Raw genomic sequence first — 17,817 nt, 5'->3', positions numbered from 1 at the left:
GTTTCGTTGATGAATTTGGATTTTGCTGTTTGATGGAATTTGAGCCAAAAAAAAAAAACCACACAAACCACAGGCTTTCCTATTTCTAAAACTTGATTGTACTTATGCATTTTGTACCAGTGGAACTTTTTATACTGGAGATTTAAAAAAATTATAATAATATGGAAATTTTTGTGGCTTACTCTTGTGGGCCTCCAGATCATGGCTGATTTTCAAGTTTGATTTCCAGTTGGTAGAAAGAAAGTTGGTTTTGTTTAAGAGAATTTAAAAAAACAAACAAACTTTGGCTTGGTTTAATTCTTTCCCTTTGCTTATATTTAGTGTTTAGAATTTTGTCTTTAAAGCAAGCGGTAAGTTTCACTTTTTATTCTGTATTGTGCTGTTACACAATATAAAGATAAATTAGAATTTAGGAGTACACAGTCACTTTATGTGGATAAATGTATTAGTTAAAAAAAAAGTAGGGGTTTGCTTTTTTGCTGTTTAGATCAAAAGTTTTTTCTGATTCTTCTGTCTTCATTGTGGACATAACCGTGTAGTTGAAACAGTCAAACTTATTTTTGTAACGTATGTTATTGTGTGATGCAGTTTTTTGCTTCTGTCTCCAATATTAAACCATTTTCCTAATACTTGTCTCTCTTTCTCTCTGTGTGTTGTAATGTTGGTGGTCATTCCGTGTTGGTAATACATCTGCACACCTCACTGTTTCACGTCCCTGTTGATTTTTTTTCTTCTATTTGTCGTGTACAAAAGATACAGTCGATTCCACCTAAGTGAACATCTGATTGGAGAGTGAATGCAGATTTGTAGTAACCCTTGCTCAATTTTACCTCCAACTTCTTGCTCTCCCCCCCCCCCGCCCTATTCCCTGCTTTTAATCATTTTGATAATATAAGATTATTTAATTGCTTGCCTGAAGTCACATTGGAGATGCCTTTTTAGTCATAGTTTTTAGAAAATCACATGTGTTTTATACACAAAAACCAAAAATCATAAGTAAAGTTTTCCTCTGATTAATGGCTGAAAAGTTACATGTTTCTGTTTTTCAGGAGCATATTAAGTTTACTACCAAAAAGTTGCTTGATGGGAGTAGAATGTGGAAAATATTGGGATTTCTTCCAGAAGTTCTGTGTTCTCTGGCAGCATATGGAATTAGCCCACTGTTTCTCAGAAGTAATAATGGTTTAACTACAGGTAGGAGAGCCTGAGCCAAAACCCCACCAGGTGAACAAGCTTGTTAGAGACATACAGAGCTCAGAAAAAGCTAGTGGAAGTCAACAATAAAATAAAGAGCATCGCCATAGGTGCCGAACGGGATTATTTTGATCTTGGCATACGTGGTACGCTATGGATAATGAAACGGCACAAATTTCTAAGGAGAAAAGTGATTATTACAATATTTATGGCCCTCCTGGGTGCCAAGTGGCTGGTTGGCCCACAATTGTATTTTCTCTTTTTATCAGAGAAAACAAACTACCGCGAAAATAAGCTGCAAGCAGGCTTGTCGCTGGTGCAATCTTGATTCCGCCCAGTGCTCTTATAAATTCTGTCTCCATTTCATCGGTACCACTGACCCGGGTGGGATTTCTGTTGTTGTTGCTGTTGTCGTCGTTATCGATTCGACTGATCAGAGATTCAAATTTATCAAGTTGGGGAGGGGTTCTGCAGATAGAGAAAGTTCTACCCCATGCTTTCTGGGATTCAAAGCCATACATACATTCCTTTATCCCGAACTCAGGAATTGAAGGCCATTTAAAAGTGCTCTTATAAGATGGAGTCCAGACTTCCCTTGCGACTTTTATTTTCTGGTCTTGACTTGTGTGAGCCAGTCACACACAGTCCAAAATGGCAACCTCTTCAGAACAGAAACATTGTTCGATGGAAGCTCTTCTCTCACGGTTCTGGCAACTCCCCCCCCCCCCGATGACCCCCCCCCCTTGTTCTGAGGAGCTTGTTCTGCAAGCTTCTATGTCTGTGGGTTTCGAAAGCGGCGCAAATTGTTGGGGGAAGAGCTGTCCTCCTGGGGGGGGGGGGCTGTTCCTGCTGCCTTTCACATGGCTTCACTGGTGCCTGCTTCCCACAGCCCCAGCCCCTGGTTCTGTTTTCCAAGTACCTCACCTGTACAGCTGCATCATGGGACCACATCCCATGATGCAACAGTGTGCCTGCTACGTCACAAGAAAGTAGACACTCTTGTTAAAAAGTAAAAATAGAAACAAGGATGGCTGGGAATGAACTCATCTTCCCAGGTCAGTTTCATGAGCCTTAATTGTGATAAGTGCTGACAATCATTTTATTTCAGTGCAAAAGATGCAAGCATCTTTAGTATTATTATTATTCATTTTAAAAAAAATGAAACGGGGGATGATTGGAATCAATAGGATGCAATGGCCGACAGATGGGACATTTAGGTCCACATTCCACCTCTACTACTTGGTGGCCTTTGCCAAGCCATTCATTGTCTCTCAGCTGCACCTTTACATTTGTGAAATGTAAATCATAATCACCTCCATGGGCTAGTTATAGCAATGAGTTAGTTGCCATGGTACAACAACTGCTGAAGTCACTTCAATATCTTGCCTGGAACATTCAGATGATGAAGCAGAGGTTGGGGAGGCTCAGGAACCCTTTGAAGAGTCAGGGACTCCTATTATTATTATTATTATTATTATTATTATTATTATTTCTTCAGGCGTTTATAAAGCTCATTGTTTGCCTAATACCATTCAAAGTGGCAAACAGTGGGGGGTACCTCTCTGTTACCTCAGGAAAGTTGAAAAAGGGTAGACCTATTCTTGACTTCCTGTTGGGTCACCCTACAGAGCTGGTGGTCTATATTGGACTTGGTGGGTTATGCAAGCCGCAAGGGGCCTGATTCAAATGCGGCAGGTAGAACCACGCTCCATCTCGCCAAAATGGCATTCAGCATCACCTTCCTCCCCACCCAATTTCTGCCCTCCAAGTACTCCTCTACCCCCACGTTTGCCTCATGGGGAAACCAGCGTCTTGGTAATCCCCACCCCATACACAACACATTGTTCAATCCACAGTCATGAGTGGCAGCTCTAGGGTCTTCTAGCGCTCCCAGTTCCTAGTTCCACTTTGCTAATATGCACAAGGGACCCAAAACAACCTGAGATTCCTTTGCTCCTGGTAGATGAGCCATTTTGAGATGGCAGCCGCTGTATGTTTGATATTACAGTGTTTCCATATTCCCTTAGCCCTTCAAAATTCAGGCTTAGAGTTACAGGAACATCTACAAGAACAAAGTGGTTTATTTTTCCAGAGGGGAAAATATAAGGGCAGCCCTTCTAGTATTTAGAAGGTATCTGTGTCTCCACCTACAATTCAGGTACGCTTGTGCTTCACATAGGCTGCAATCCATATCCAACTGATGGCAGTGGCAAACCTCTTTGTGGTCTTAACAGCAAAGGTGCCACTAGTGTCTCTTTCTTGCCATAGGAGCTTTATTTCAAAGTCCAAAAGATTTCTGAATACCTCGCTGGAGTGAGTGTTAATGTTTTTTTATTACAAAAAAACACACAACCCAATTTGGTGGTCCTTAGGTATCAGGCTATGGAAAAAACAGTGTACTGTGTTTCATTCCTGATAAGTGAATAAAGCATTGTGTACAAACAATCAGGTTATTCACTTATCAGGAATCGACTGTACTGCTGGTTTGGCTGTTTTTGTTCTTCATTCTCTGTTGTGATTTCACAACTTTGCTGTGTCCTGTTTGTTTCCTTTCCCCTCCTTCTCCTATGCTTTTCTTTCGTTCTATCTTTTCCTTACTACCCGCCTATTCTTACTCCTCCCTATTCCTCTCTTTCTCTTTTCTTTCTTTCTTTCTTTCTTTCTTTCTTTCTCTCTCTCTCTCTCTCTCTCTCTCTCTCTCTCATATATGCTCTAGCACAATCACTGGGGAATATCCCTTCTTTTGACCATGAAACATGCTCTCCAAGTGGGGAACAAAAATCTTAACAAAATCTATGCACTTGCTATCAGGAACACAATATTGGATGTGTCTTATATCTATTTAGTGCGTGAGTTCTTAAATAAAACTACTGAAAGGATACTTTTGTCTGTAAAAAAAATAATATTGAGGGATTAAAAGCAAAGAGTTTCTAGGGTCTGGATTTTATTTTTGTTAAATCTAAAAAAAGGGGATGCAAAGTTTTAAATTCCTCCATGCCAAATGAATTTTTTTTTGTATGGTATATTTAATCTATCCATGAAACTTAGAAAAAATGGACTTACAGGGAAGAGGGGAAATGGGAATTCCTTGAGCACAGAGCAAAAATTTCCTGAAAGCCAAGATTGTTATCAAAACATGTTCCTTTTACAATGTAAAGGCTATATTAAGGAGAAAGACTATTTTTCTTACTAAATATGAAGCCATTTTTTGGACACCAGAGAACAGTTTAAAGTGTCTGATGTTTGCCATATACCATAATAAACTTATTCTGTGTCTGAACTTTTGTTTGTGTATTACTATAGATTGCACATGGAAAACGCCTGCTTTGGGGTGTAAACTCTGAACAACAGATAGCTGTAATTTTAGAAAAAGGCAATGGCCTGCACACCTATCCATACTCACAGGAAAAAAGTGAGAAGATGTATCACCAGTGATGACAAACAGTATGGCATTGGGGAGAGGGGTGTCAGAACCTTTTGAATGGCTTGCTTCAGTCCAGACTGCCTCATGGCTGTAAGCTCATCTCATGGATTTTATTCTATTTTTCAAGCCTGACAAATGAAGCAAAAATGAATAGGCTTATAAGCTTATCCAGCGGACGCTCGGGTTGTGGACGTGATCCGTGCGGGATGCACATTCGCAACCCGCAGCGATCGCAACCCTCAGCAGTGCATCTGCACACACACAGGTGGCGATTCGGTGCTTCTGCGCATGAACGGCCGCCAAAACCTGGAAGTAACCTGTTCTGGTACTTCCGGGTTTTGGCGGTCCATAACCCAAAAAAACGCAACCTGAAGCATCTGTAACCCGAGGTATGACTGTAAGTCTATAGAATTAAAATGGAAGCCTCTTTTTCAAAGCTCCATCTTTTATGAAAATGTCCAAATGCACAAGTTACTCATCGCCATTACCTCTTTGCAAGCTAAACCTACTATACGCTAAAATATATACTGTATATAGCCCAGTGGTATTGCCCTAAACATTTCTGGGAATCTAGAAGGGCCAAACCTTTATCATTATATTTGCTGCTGCTCTTATAGGATGTGGACAGGCAGTGACATCTAGTGAATAGCAGCAAAACTAGAAATGTAAACACTGAGGAACTGGCTGTAGCAGCACACGCATTATATCTGATCAAACACCAGCACTTGTAGGCAGGAAAAAAACCACAAATGTGAAGAACTGATAGTGATGGAAGAATAAGTCTACTCAAAAGCAGGTCTCATTCATTTCAGCTGGACTTACTCCCAGGTAAGTGTGTACAGAACTGCCTTAGAATAGAATCATAGAATCATAGAGTTGGAAGAGACCACAAGGGCCATCGAGTCCAACCCCCTGCCAAGCAGGAAACACCATCAGAGCACTCCTGACATATGGTTGTCAAGCCTCTGCTTAAAGACCTCCAAAGAAAGAGACTCCACCACACTCCTTGGCAGCAAATTCCACTGTCGAACAGCTCTTACTGTCAGGAAGTTCTTCCTAATGTTTAGGTGGAATCTTCTTTCTTGTAGTTTGGATCCATTGCTCCGTATCGGCTTCTCTGGAGCAGCAGAAAACAACCTTTCTCCCTCCTCTATGTGACATCCTTTTATATATTTGAACATGGCTATCATATCACCCCTTAACAGCTTAGAGGAAGAACCAGCAGTGTTCCACCAAATTCGCCTTCAAGGGCATTCAATTAAAGTAAACAATCCTACAGGTTACAAAGTATGGACCAGCATGCGAAAACGTTCCCCAGAATTGAGCACAGCCTACACACGAACTATAACTGTGGGGAAATAGCTTCTAGCACTCTCCTACCGCTGCCTATCGAAAGGCAAAGCAGGGCTAATGCATTTTTGTAGACTCCTGATTGGTATTTCACATGCAAAACTGTTCCACACAGAACCTTGAGAATCATCGGCCAGCGATGCTACTTCCTTGCCTGGATAGCTCAGTTGGCAGAGCATGAGACTCTTCATCTCAGGGTCGTGGGTTTGAGCCCCACGTTGGGCACAAATATTCTTGCATTTCAGGGGGTTGGACTAGATGACCCTTGGCAGCTCAACAATTCCAACTCAACAATTATATAATTTCAGCATACTCAACCTTTCCCACTGTACCTACAACCCCAAAATGCTAGTTACAAACCAAAACAGCTGTGCCTGCTTTTTAGGGCCTAACTGAATATGACGTACAAGACCTAGGATCAGATCACCCAATGTCTGGTGGGGAGGTTGAACATAAAAACAAACAAGGTAGCCCAATGAGCGTTAGAGGAAGAAAGATTTATCCCATTCTCACATGCCATATCCACTGTTCAAACAGCATCCCCCCAAGCTGTTAATAGCTACACAAGCTGGAAAATCAGGTGTGGTCTTTCCGCCATCTCATTGTTAATATCTTCTTGTTTCAAATTGGAGAGATGGTTAGGGAGAAACAGGATGCCAAACTGAGGGGCATAAAATTGAGAAGGTCCATAACTAAGAAGATCCATTTGGGAGCACCAAATCTGAGCCTCGCACAGGGCATCATATTACAAAAGACTACCAACACACACACACACCGATCTGGTGCAGCATCCAATTTCACACTAGCCAACCATATATCTTTTTTCACTTTTGCTCCCCAGCAACTGCTTTTGCTGATTTTATCTGTGTTTAATTTATCTGTGTATCTATTGGGGTGATTCTTTAACAGTTTTGTTTATTTTTATCTGTCCTTTATTGATTATTTTATCTATATATTTTTATTGCACAGTTTTCTGATTAAGCAGCATATAATTTTTTATATAAAAAATGCAAAATACAGAGTCATTCTGCCTGCACTCCTAGGGGCAGCATATAAACATCCTGACTTCATTAGTCTTATCCCCCTTCCTTTTCTCTCTCCTGAATCTTCTACAATTCAACTTCAACAGAGAACTGAAGGTTCTAGTATGTGAGACTATGAGTGAGAAGAGTTTGGATTTGATATCCCACTTTATCACTACCTGAAGGAGTCTCAAAGCAGCTAACATTCTCCTTTCCCTTCCTCCCCCACAACACTCTGTGAGGTGAGTGAGGCTGAGAGACTTCAAAGAAGTGTGACTGGCCCAAGGTCACCCAGCAGCTGCATGTGGAAGAGCAGGGAAGCGAACCCGGTTCATCAGATTATGAGACTACCGCTCTTAACCACTACACAAAAACTTCACTATTCACAACATCCATAATTTTATTCCCCTCTATCATTTTCCCTTTTATCTCATGTTTTTTTCCAAATGAAATAACCCAAAAAATCTGAGCAGCAATATGCAGTTTCAGTTCCATGACTGTTGACTGGCAATGTGAAGAATGTATATTTGACCATCCCTAAATTTCATTTTATCTGGGGGGAGGGGAATGTTTGGTAAGGCTGAAGCTATATAATAAAGAATGCTGTCACAATGGAAGTATGAATTTTGAAAATTTCTACTTTTAATGGCACTTAATTAAAAAAAGAGCAACTCAAAAACTATGGCCCTAAACAAAACAATAGATCTTGACTCAAAACAACATCCATTCTTAGTACTGGCACCAGTTCCTGATCACTTACTTTTACAGTGGTGCCTCGCAAGACAAAATTAATTCGTTCTGCGAGTTTTTTCATCTTGTGAATTTTTCGTCTTGCGAAGCATGGTTTCTCATAGGAAATGCATTGACGGTTTCCCATAGGAATGCATTGACGGTTTTAAGAAAAAGGCGCAAGACGTTTTCGTCTTGCGAAGCAAGCCCATAGGGAAATTCGTCTTGCGAAGCAACTCAAAAAACAAAAAACTCTTTCGTCTTACGAGTTTTTCATCTTGCAAGGCATTCGTCTTGCGAGGTACCACTGTATAGATATTGTTCTAGTTTCAAAATACTGCAGCATCATACATTTATACTGTAGAACCAAAGATTCAAACACCAAACCAGACACTAGCATAAATAATGCACCAAATCAGAGGCTTCAGTTAGCTAAAGAATGAGATAAATAAAAGAGTTGCAGCTTCCTGGCATTTGTATGAGTTTGCTCCTCAGTGGAGAAACCTTATATTCTGAGAAACTGTATATTCCTCAAATAGAATAAAAGAAGTTGGAAATGTCACTGCTTTTCTTTGGAATTATTATACAACTATTAATCTAATTAGCAAGCACGCGCACAGAGAAAACATTTTTTTCCAGCCCCATTCTTCCTCCTGAACAACCAAACACACAGTTTTTGGCTGTGTGTTTAGATTCTACAAAATCAGTTTAGATTCTACAAAATGGCAGCCACCACAAAAAAAAGAACAGCTCCCAGAAGTGGTCTAATTCAAGTGAAAAGCGTAACATGAAAGAATGACTACTTCCACTTTCATGAACTGAAAAAAAAAAACAAGCTGCCATTTCCAAGTTCACAGAAGGGGGGGAAATGATCTTGCCTGAGCTGGCTGCTCACTTCTTATGTTGATTACCCAAGTAGATCGCTCACAGGAGCAATTATCTCTATAAGCGGCAGACATTTTTCCAGTTGCTGAAGCCCACATTCAGCCTGGAATACACAGTAACTTCCATAAATGTATACCACCTTGCTGGATCAGGGCCCTGGAATTTCGGTCAAAACAAACAGAATCAGCCTGAAATAGCAAAGCAATAATGTTACATCTATACCTGTTCCAAACTGTACTTATTGCCCAGAGTAGCCCAGTGGGATCCCGAATAACTAGCAGATTCCCAGCTGCCAAAAGAAAAAGAAAACCCAAGTATTCTTTCGCAAAACAAGGTGTTGTCCCTTTGGTCTCTTGCATGTTGCTGTTGATAAAGCCGCTCAGTTTAGTTCTCACAATCCTCGGTTGGAATTTTCCATGAGCTGGGTCCAGTAAACAGACCCAAGGCTGTGTACCTGCTGGTGGCTTAAGAACTGATTTATGCTCATTTAATTAGTTTCTTCAGTTCAGCTAATGGCCATGCCTACTTGCTCCTTCACCAGCTGAGGAGGTCATCAGCTTGCAATGGGACCTTTCGCTTGCTTTTCTGCTGATTTCCTCCCCCACTTCGTCGCAGTAAACAGGCTCTTGGACAGTGTGTGCCGGATAAAATCTATAAATGTGATTTATTGTTTTTAATATGGTGCCACAGTCAATGGTATCCCATTTAGGGACATGGAGGGTTTTTGTTTCTTTCAGCGCCAGCGCAACTACACTTTCATTGTTTCGCAAAATATATCTGCCCTTGGGTCTAAAGGAGGGCAATTTATAACCCGCTGCTCCTGCAACAACCTGCATTTTGCAAACAGAGGGCTGTGCCTCCGCCTGCCTTGTGAGGTTTCTATTGGTGTTTCGCAACTTTAACCTGTTGCAGGATCTTAGCCAGACCCAGTTGAATATAGCAGAGCATACGCAGACTTCCAGAAGCAATCAGTTGCAGGCAGGAAGGATGAAACAGGAACTGTAGCCTTTCAGACCTTTCCCATTGGTCGGGTCTGCATTGCTCCTGGGAGGGAGGGAGGAGTCAATAGACACCGAGGGTTGCTTCAGAGAAAGAGTTTATTTCTGCTTTCCGGAGCAGCAGAAAGGCACTGTGTGATCGTTCGCAGCAAGCACACTTAAAGAGCAGTTACACACAGCTTATATCCCCTTCAGGTCCCCTTTCCCCCTCCCCAGGAATCCAGCCTCGTGCATGTAAGTTTACATCCTTGAGCATGAACAGACCTTCCTGTAGCCTGTACTCTTATCTTGCACTCCTGGCTCCATTCCCGGGGTCTGTGCGTCAGCGTGGTCAGGATAGTTACAACCGGTAAGATAAGTTGGATGCGCCATCCCGTCTCCACTCGGAACTGACAAGGCCATCTATTACGCCTTCATGGACTGATAAAGAAGAAGGCTTTGTTTATTCAGCTGGTTTGTGTTATACAGCTCAAGCTAATGGATTTTAGCTAATGGATCCTCAAAGAATGAATTTGGGAAGTTTGGGGCCTAGTTGGGATGACTACACAGTCAGGTTTGGGTAACCTGTGCCTTCACAACGAGATGCTGCTACCAGTAACTTGGTTACTTATAGCTGTTTATTATTTGCAGCAGACTCACAAGTTACTATATACAAGATACAGACACGCATCTTAAACTCTATCTTAACTCCAAACGACTCTCAGAACACCACACTGACCAACCAACTATCCAGCAAGGAAGGTCATGAGTCACCATGCCTATGTGGAGACCTCAACCTGTAGTTGAGCTGTATCCAAGGTCCCATATCTCTAGGCAGAATATCTCCCTCTGCTCAGTCTTCTTGGCTTTCGGCCAACTTTGCTTTTGTGTGAAGCTGCACATAGGCAAAATCCCAACAGTTTCAGAGGTTCCAACATGCGGCAGTAACCAGTGCAGCACAGTTTCACCCTACCCTCAAAGGAGATGTGAGAGTCAACAGCAGCCTCTCACAATACTGTGCTCCGACAGCCGTAGCATTGCTGCAAGGTTCAGTGGCCACCTGTCACTGATACATTAGTTGAAATTGCAGCATTGCAGATTGTTGGGCTAGTTGACTCTCAGAATCCCTTCCAACTCTGCGATCTAGGATCCTGTCTTCCTGAAAGGGCTGGACTTTGTTAACATGGCGCCCCGAGCAAGGACAAAATATGGTGTGCCCCACTCCCAAATATTTTTATTTTCACAATCAGATCAGATCATAAGAATCTTTATTTGCATCAGCCACCAGTCATAGCAATAAAATAAAATGTACTAAAGACAGAGGTAAAAACTTAACTATACAAAATACATTTGGGAGGTTTACATCATTGGTAGGCAAACTAAGGCCCGGGGACCGGATCCGGCCCAATCGCCTTCTCAATCCAGCCTGCCTACAGTCCAGGAATCAGCGTGTTTTTACATAAGTAGAATGTGCCCTTTTATTTAAAATGCATCTTGGAGTTATTTGTGCGACCTGCCTGGTGTTTTTACATGAGTAGAATGTGTGCTTTTATTTAAAGTGCATCTCTGGGTTATTTGTGGGGCATAGGAATTTGTTCTTTTTTCCCTCCCAAAATATAGTCTGGCCCCCCACAAGGTCTGAGGGACAGTTGACCGGCCCCCTACTGAAAAGGTTTGCTGATCCCTGGTATACATCAATAAATAATTCCTTTCTGTACAGTTGCTTTTTATGGAACTTCTCAGTAGGTACCTATATAAATATAGCTTATCAATTAATAATATTAAATATTGTTTATTATTATCATTATCATTATGCACCCAATCAGCTTGGCAGCCCTGTGCAAGGAACCATCCGCACTGCCCTAAATCCAGCGCTGAGCCTGACAAACATTTCCTGCATTGCATACATTAAATTATCTGGGGCCTCCTCTAACAATTTGTCAGTTAAGGTATCAGTGGATTACGTTACCCATGGGAGAAGGGAAATCACCCTTGATCATTCTGGCTAGCAACCCTCTCTCCCTTTGTGGGGCAAAGTTTTGGGGGCTATTAATTATTTGCTGAAGTTCCAGTCATGCTATACCTTGCTGACTCTATAATTGAAAAGGTATCCGATCTAAATGGAGAGTGATGTGTAGATCCTGTTCTGGAGAACGTAGTTTCTGACAGTGCTTGATCCCAATCTTTATTCCCTGCTTGTTCCTTATATAGATCTTCCCTCACCCCTTCTTCCCTGGCGCCATTTTGGGGTCTGCCACAGGGGCCAACAGATCTGCTGGTTCTATTATGTTATTGGGCCAGGGGTTTAAAATACACACACACACACACACACACACACACACGGAAATAGTAGCTGATTCACATATTGCACTGATGTGGTGCACTGTGTGGTGATAGCAATGCCTGATCACATGATGGCTTCCTCAAAAAAAAATTCCTGAGAATGGTAGTCTCTCTCATAGAATTTCAGTGCCTAATACTCCCTGGGTATTAAACCAGCTTAATCGTGAATTAGATGTGCCCACAGAGCAAATTCAAATGACCAATCTAAGATCAGTTAAATCTAACCACAAATTCAGAACTCTGAGCTAGAATTTCTGCTGAAATTTTGTTAACCGAGAGACCATCTTAATTCAAATGAACAACCTACATTTGCTCCTTGGTTCCAGCATGTCTCTAGGCGACCTGAGGTGCTCTTCCAAAGGCACAATTCTAATTTGCTTTGGTTTTGTAACCCCTCACTCCCTTGCAATTTAGAACTGAAACAAACGGCAGATAGGACTTGACTACACGCCAACACCAATGAACAGATGAAAAGCCCTGCTGCATCAGACCCAAAGTTTATCCAGCCCAGCATAATCTCTCACTCTGCTCACCCAGTCGTTTTCCCCCAACCCACTCTTTTGTATATTGTTGAGCATCCAGTTTGACAGAAGAGCTCTGCGTAACTCAAAAGCTTACGCACTGTTTTGTTAATGCTGGCTGGTTCAAACAACAGTATTATTCTATAGTCCCAACAATGTTGAGAGTGGTTTGACATGTATAGCTTATTTAGGACAAACAGCTCACAAGGAGGAACAATTAAAACGGCGCCGTATTTTGGAGGAAAAGCAGGATAAAATAAATAAATGAAACGAAATGCTGTTTGGGAATAGAACGGTGCAATATGCCTTTCACCACATTATTTTAAACGCCTTTCCTCAGAAATCGAAAATATTCTTTTCTGGGGGAAATATGTTTTTACTGCTGTGGCAGCTGGTGAATTTTCATCGTCCACTCAACAGAATATGGAGGCAGAAAGGAATGAGCTGTTCCTTGACCCTTCTATTATTCCTGAAATTAAGCTTCACAATCCACTGTGAATACTCTACTGCAGACACATGCCAAAACAAGGGTTTTTTCTCTCTCTCTCTTTTTATGCTGCGGCTCACAAAGACTCTTAAGTCCTTTTTATCCCTATGGTAACCGCCAACCATTCATTTGGGGGACATGATGACCTAAACTGCCAAACATTGTTATGAAGCAGCAGGCTCTTTGGAAACACGGCCGTATACATCACTAAGCTACCTGAAGAAACAGGGGTAACAGAGCGGGCAGAATAACTTTGGTTTGATAGCAAAAGAAGGCATTCCTTCCACTAAACAATAAAAAACATGGTTTGAAGAGTCCTTTCAACTAGGCTGCAGCATTTTCTAAAAAAAATAAGTTAACTCGTTTATGCCTTCTTGGATGTCCCCAGCCAAACAGATGATTACTAAAACGGGGACTTTTCTGTGGTGGCACCTGGTTGACTTTTATCCCCAGAGAGGAATGCCTAGCAGTTATGTTGCATCTTTTCCCCCGCTTTCTCTGCCATTTCAATAGTAAGACCATTGTGAACAACACCAAACTTACCGTTTGTTGGTATCTTCATTAACTTACCTAAAAAGATAAAGAAAACAAAAGACTGAGTTAAGCACTTGAAAAATCCATTGAAATCAGACATTATAAAGTTCATCTTAGGTTGGGTAGTTTGCAAGTCTCTGTGGCTTTGCATAATGTTTTGTATTTTTCTCAGAAGAGTGACAAAGAATATATAATCATTTTGGTAATTATTATGTGTATATTAATCGCCAAGGTGTTGCATGAGTCGTACTACTATAAGTATGACTTAAGGCAGATGTAACCACCCATGTTTTGTGCCACTGGTTTTATTTATTTTAATTTATATTGTGTTTGTTTTATGTATTTATTTTGATCTCTTATAGTATTGAACATTATTGATAACTGCCCAGAGAATGCCAGTCTGGGGGCGGTTTAAGAACATTGTTAATACAAACATAAAGACAGGTACTTACAAATATCACGGTTGATAGGTGATGCCTTAGAAGCCAAAAGATGCCATCCTCTCTGGTGCCCACTTTGAGCGCCATGGATCATCTAAAAAAAGAAAAATGAGTGATCTTCTTTAGAATTATCGCTTCATACTTATATATATTTATTGATACCCTGCCTTTTCCCCTGACAGGGACTCAAAGCAGTTTGCAGTTAAAATAAGAACAGCTCAAAGCACAGAGGAAAAGCAATCATTAAAAAAACACAAATAAGCCTTAATAGAATTAAAACTCCATCTACCTATATTAAAAAGATGTATTTGAGATATAAAAGATAATTACATTAAAAACAGTACAGCACCAGCACCCTCATTTGAAGCAGTCTGTTGGATAAGAAGGTGAATATGTTTTATGCAGATATATTAAGGGATCAATTATGGCTGCAGTCCTATATCCACTAAGCCCCATGGAACTCAACAAGACTTGGTTCTGAGTAGAAATGTGTAGGGTTGCAATGTAAAACTCTTAATGTAACTTAGTTGCCCCACCAGTTGTCCCTTGGGATAAAGGGCCAGAGCCCCAAAATTCTGCATTTCCTGAAAGGATGTAATGGAAAAAACCAGTGGGACGCCTAACAGAAACAGAAAACAACCACCCCTCTTCTATCTTAAAGTATTATCTTAGCCCACTGAAAACAAATACCAGCTTTTCTACAAATCCACACAGGGTGAAAGCTGTGGAAACAGTGCCAGCATACTTTAATTCTGATTAGACTTTGGTATTATTTGGAAACAAAACTTGCTTTCCAAAACACTTCTTTAAATTCTTGTTTTGGTTACAGCCTGAAATATACTCGGAGTCGAGAGTGGATTTCATGCTCTTTATTCAGCTCATAGTGGTGAGGAGGAATGGAAGTTCCCCCAGAATATCTGGTACATTATTTACACAATGGGCCCCCACATGATTGGCTAATTCTGGGATTCTCCTATAGGCCAATCAGGTTGCGGATTCACTTCCACGTGGAGCTGGACTGGGTGGCTCCTGTGGACCAATCAGACTGCTGCATTCTGTATCCTATTGTTCTAGGACCAATCAGACTGCTGCATTCTGGATCCTATTGTTCTAGGACCAATCAGAATGCTGCATTCTGGATCCTATTGTTCTAGGACCAATCATACTGCTGCATTCTGGATCCTATTGTTCTAGGACCAATCAAAATGCTGCATTTTGGATCCTATTCAACTCGGTACACAGAACAGCCCTTCTCTTTCGCACTTGCTGTTCCTGTTATATTACAAATCTTAACACGTGACTGATTCTCTCACGATGAAACCACTTAAAGAAAATAAAGACCTGTGACATGTTTAATAAGGAAAAGCGGAAGAGGCAAGAGTAACAGTTAGCTAAGGGCACAGCTTCTTGACAGAACGACAGAAAACAAAAACCGCTCAGGCCAGAATGGTAAGTCTCTCTCGGACCTTTCTCTGGACAGGAGCAAAGCTGTGGGCTTCAATCTCTGTCACTCCCTTGACTGCAGAGCTTCTGTTAAAGAAATGCTGGACAATATGAGGGAAGGAGGTTGCACTTTTCATTTTCTCTCTCTCTGCAGTCTCCTCACTCCCTTTCCTCATTTTCCACTCTGCCAGAAATCTCTTCAGAAAACCCTCCCCCCCAGGCTAAATCCACACCGCAAGCTTAAAGCACCATGATACCACTTTGAGCAGTCATGGCTCCCCCCAAAGAATTCTGGGAGCTGCAGATACAAAATAAAATTTTGGTGATATGCAAAGGAACAGAGTAGCTTACAGCTAGGAAGCTAAATAACACTTCCAGGTGATTGCTAGCTTCTTTGTAAAGACTATACAATGCCCAGACTCTTTATATCCAAAAGAACTTTGCTTTCATGAACATATAACTGTGAAGAATATATTTGTAATCTCGTGCTTATTCGAACATGGGCACGTTCCCACTTGAATTGCGGGTCTCACCAAGGCTTTACAGTTTCATCTTATACTTTCACCTCAGCAGTATCCCCTCTGCTCCTTACAGAGAGGCTACTGCACAGATTTCTCCCTGTTAAGGTTTAGGGATTATTCCTCTGTCTGTTTCACTTCAGACAGATCCCACTGACACAACACAGCATATCCTAAGAAGCCTCTCTCAGCAGCCATTGTCCCTCACACACAGAGAGAGAAGCAGAAAGCAGTTAAAAAACGTCAGTTACTGGAATAACAGTCACAACAGAATGGAATGCCTCTCTCATGTGACTCACAGTCGGCCAATCACGTGACAGCTCTGGGAGCGGTAGCCCAAGACTGAGCCATACATACTGAGCTTGACTTTATGTCCAAACTCAGGCTTTGGGTTCATTTCACAAACTGTAACCAAAGCCATTGTTTGGCTTACCGTTAACATGCAAACTGGACCAATATTTCAAGAGCCCTTATGCAACAGTAGGGCAATATCTTTGCCCCTCTTTTTACGGACTGGGTGGGTGTGCAAAGACTAAGAGATAATGGCTTGCTTAAAGATGGCTGAGTCAAGATTTAAGGGAAGTTCCTTATGCTGCGCCATTTTACTTTATTGTTTTATTAAAAGCATTTATAAAACTGCTTCATGTTTTTTTAAATCTCTAATTTCAAAACCTCTAAGCTATTTTAATTGCTGAGGTGCAAATAAATGGGGTGCAATGTCTAGGCTATGAAAGAAAGATGACTGCCTCAATCCAACTAGAGCTGGACTGGGATAGCTGTAGCCTGGGTTTTCATGGCAATCCCAGTTTTTTGGGGGCAGTTGAAGGGTATAATATAGCAACTTGCCTAATGGTACAATCCTATCCTAGCCCAGTTGTGTTCAACTGAGTATTTCCCCAGTAAGTGTGTAAGGACTGCAGTCTAAAGTTTTCTTTCACACTTAGTTACAAGTATCAAGACCAGGGGTCAGCAAACTTTTTCATAACGGGGCCAGTCCACTGTCCCTCAGACCTTGTGGGGGGCCGGACTATATTTTGGGGGGGAAATATGAACAAATTTGTATGCCCCACAAATAACCCAGAGATGCATTTTAAATAAAAGGACACACTCTACTCATGTAAAAACACCAGGCAGGCCCCAAAAATAACCCAGAGATGCATTTTAAAGGACACATTCTACTCATGTAAAAACGCTGATTCCCAGACCAGAAGGGGATTGGGCCGGATCTGGCCCCCGGGCCTTAGTTTGCCTACCCATGATCAAGACCATAACTTGAGGTGGGGCCTTGACAGTTTTCTGTTCCAGCTCCTGGTTGTTGCTGGCTTCTGGGGTTTAGAAGAAGTGTGCATGCACACGAAAGCTTATACCCAGAACAAACATTTTTATTTATTTATTTCGAACCTAATTAATGGGTGAATGAAAATGTTATCTAGGCCTATAGCATAATGGACTTTGTCAGCCAGAGTTTTCTCTCTCAGACACTTTGTGGCTCCAGGTCCATGCAAAAATAAGGTCTGCTAAACTAACCCAATCTGAGTTACAAACATACAGAAATTTATGTAAGGCAAATTTGAGGGGGTTTTTCCCTCCACCATCTTCTATATGCCATAACTTCCTTCACTGGTTGTGTCATCAGCAAACTAAGTTTGCCACTCCTACGTAGGAAGTGTTGTGTTGATTAATAGTCTGTTCCTAATCTCACTGAGATTCAAATGAATATATGCTCATATTATTAAAAGAAAACAAAAAAAGGGGATAGCACTCATCAAGTATGAAAACACTATGAAAAATTGCAAGACAAATAAAGCCAGACAATAGCTATAGCTTAGCATTTAGCTTTAAAAGGTATTAAAAGTACTACTTCAAGAAATGTCAAATCGGAGAGAAATTGTTTTATTTGGTTCAGGTAACTGAAATAAAGAAATAAACAAAGAGGGTTTCTATTAATAT

At 41.2% G+C, this 17,817-nt stretch overlaps 1 protein-coding gene across 10 annotated transcripts in view; it reads right to left on the bottom strand.

Moving 5' to 3' along the window:
- The window catches only part of LOC310659256 (uncharacterized protein), a 516,050-nt gene extending 499,918 nt beyond the window's left edge, over window positions 1–16,132 (bottom strand). For 5 of the 10 annotated variants that reach the window (XR_014502666.1, XM_083402540.1, XM_083402543.1 and 2 more), the window contains exons 1-3: window positions 15,373–16,132; window positions 13,919–14,000; window positions 13,476–13,502 (exon numbers count right to left, since the gene is read on the bottom strand). Coding sequence is in view for 4 of the 10 variants with exons in the window: in XM_083402540.1 (XP_083258666.1) it covers window positions 13,476–13,502; window positions 13,919–14,000; window positions 15,373–15,525 (262 nt within the window). In the remaining 6 variants the exon portion in view is untranslated. The remainder of the gene's footprint in view (window positions 1–13,475; window positions 13,503–13,918; window positions 14,001–15,372) is intronic. The other 5 variants (XR_014502667.1, XR_014502668.1, XR_014502669.1 and 2 more) reach the window with 2 other exon arrangements.
- Between the last annotated feature and the right edge of the window lie 1,685 nt (window positions 16,133–17,817).

Source organism: Podarcis tiliguerta (genome assembly GCF_965153285.1).
Source record: "Podarcis tiliguerta genome assembly, chromosome: 10".
Taxonomy (NCBI): Eukaryota; Metazoa; Chordata; class Lepidosauria; order Squamata; family Lacertidae; genus Podarcis; species Podarcis tiliguerta.
Note: the sequence above shows the minus strand (reverse complement) of the source record. Positions and strands in the feature narration are given on the sequence as shown.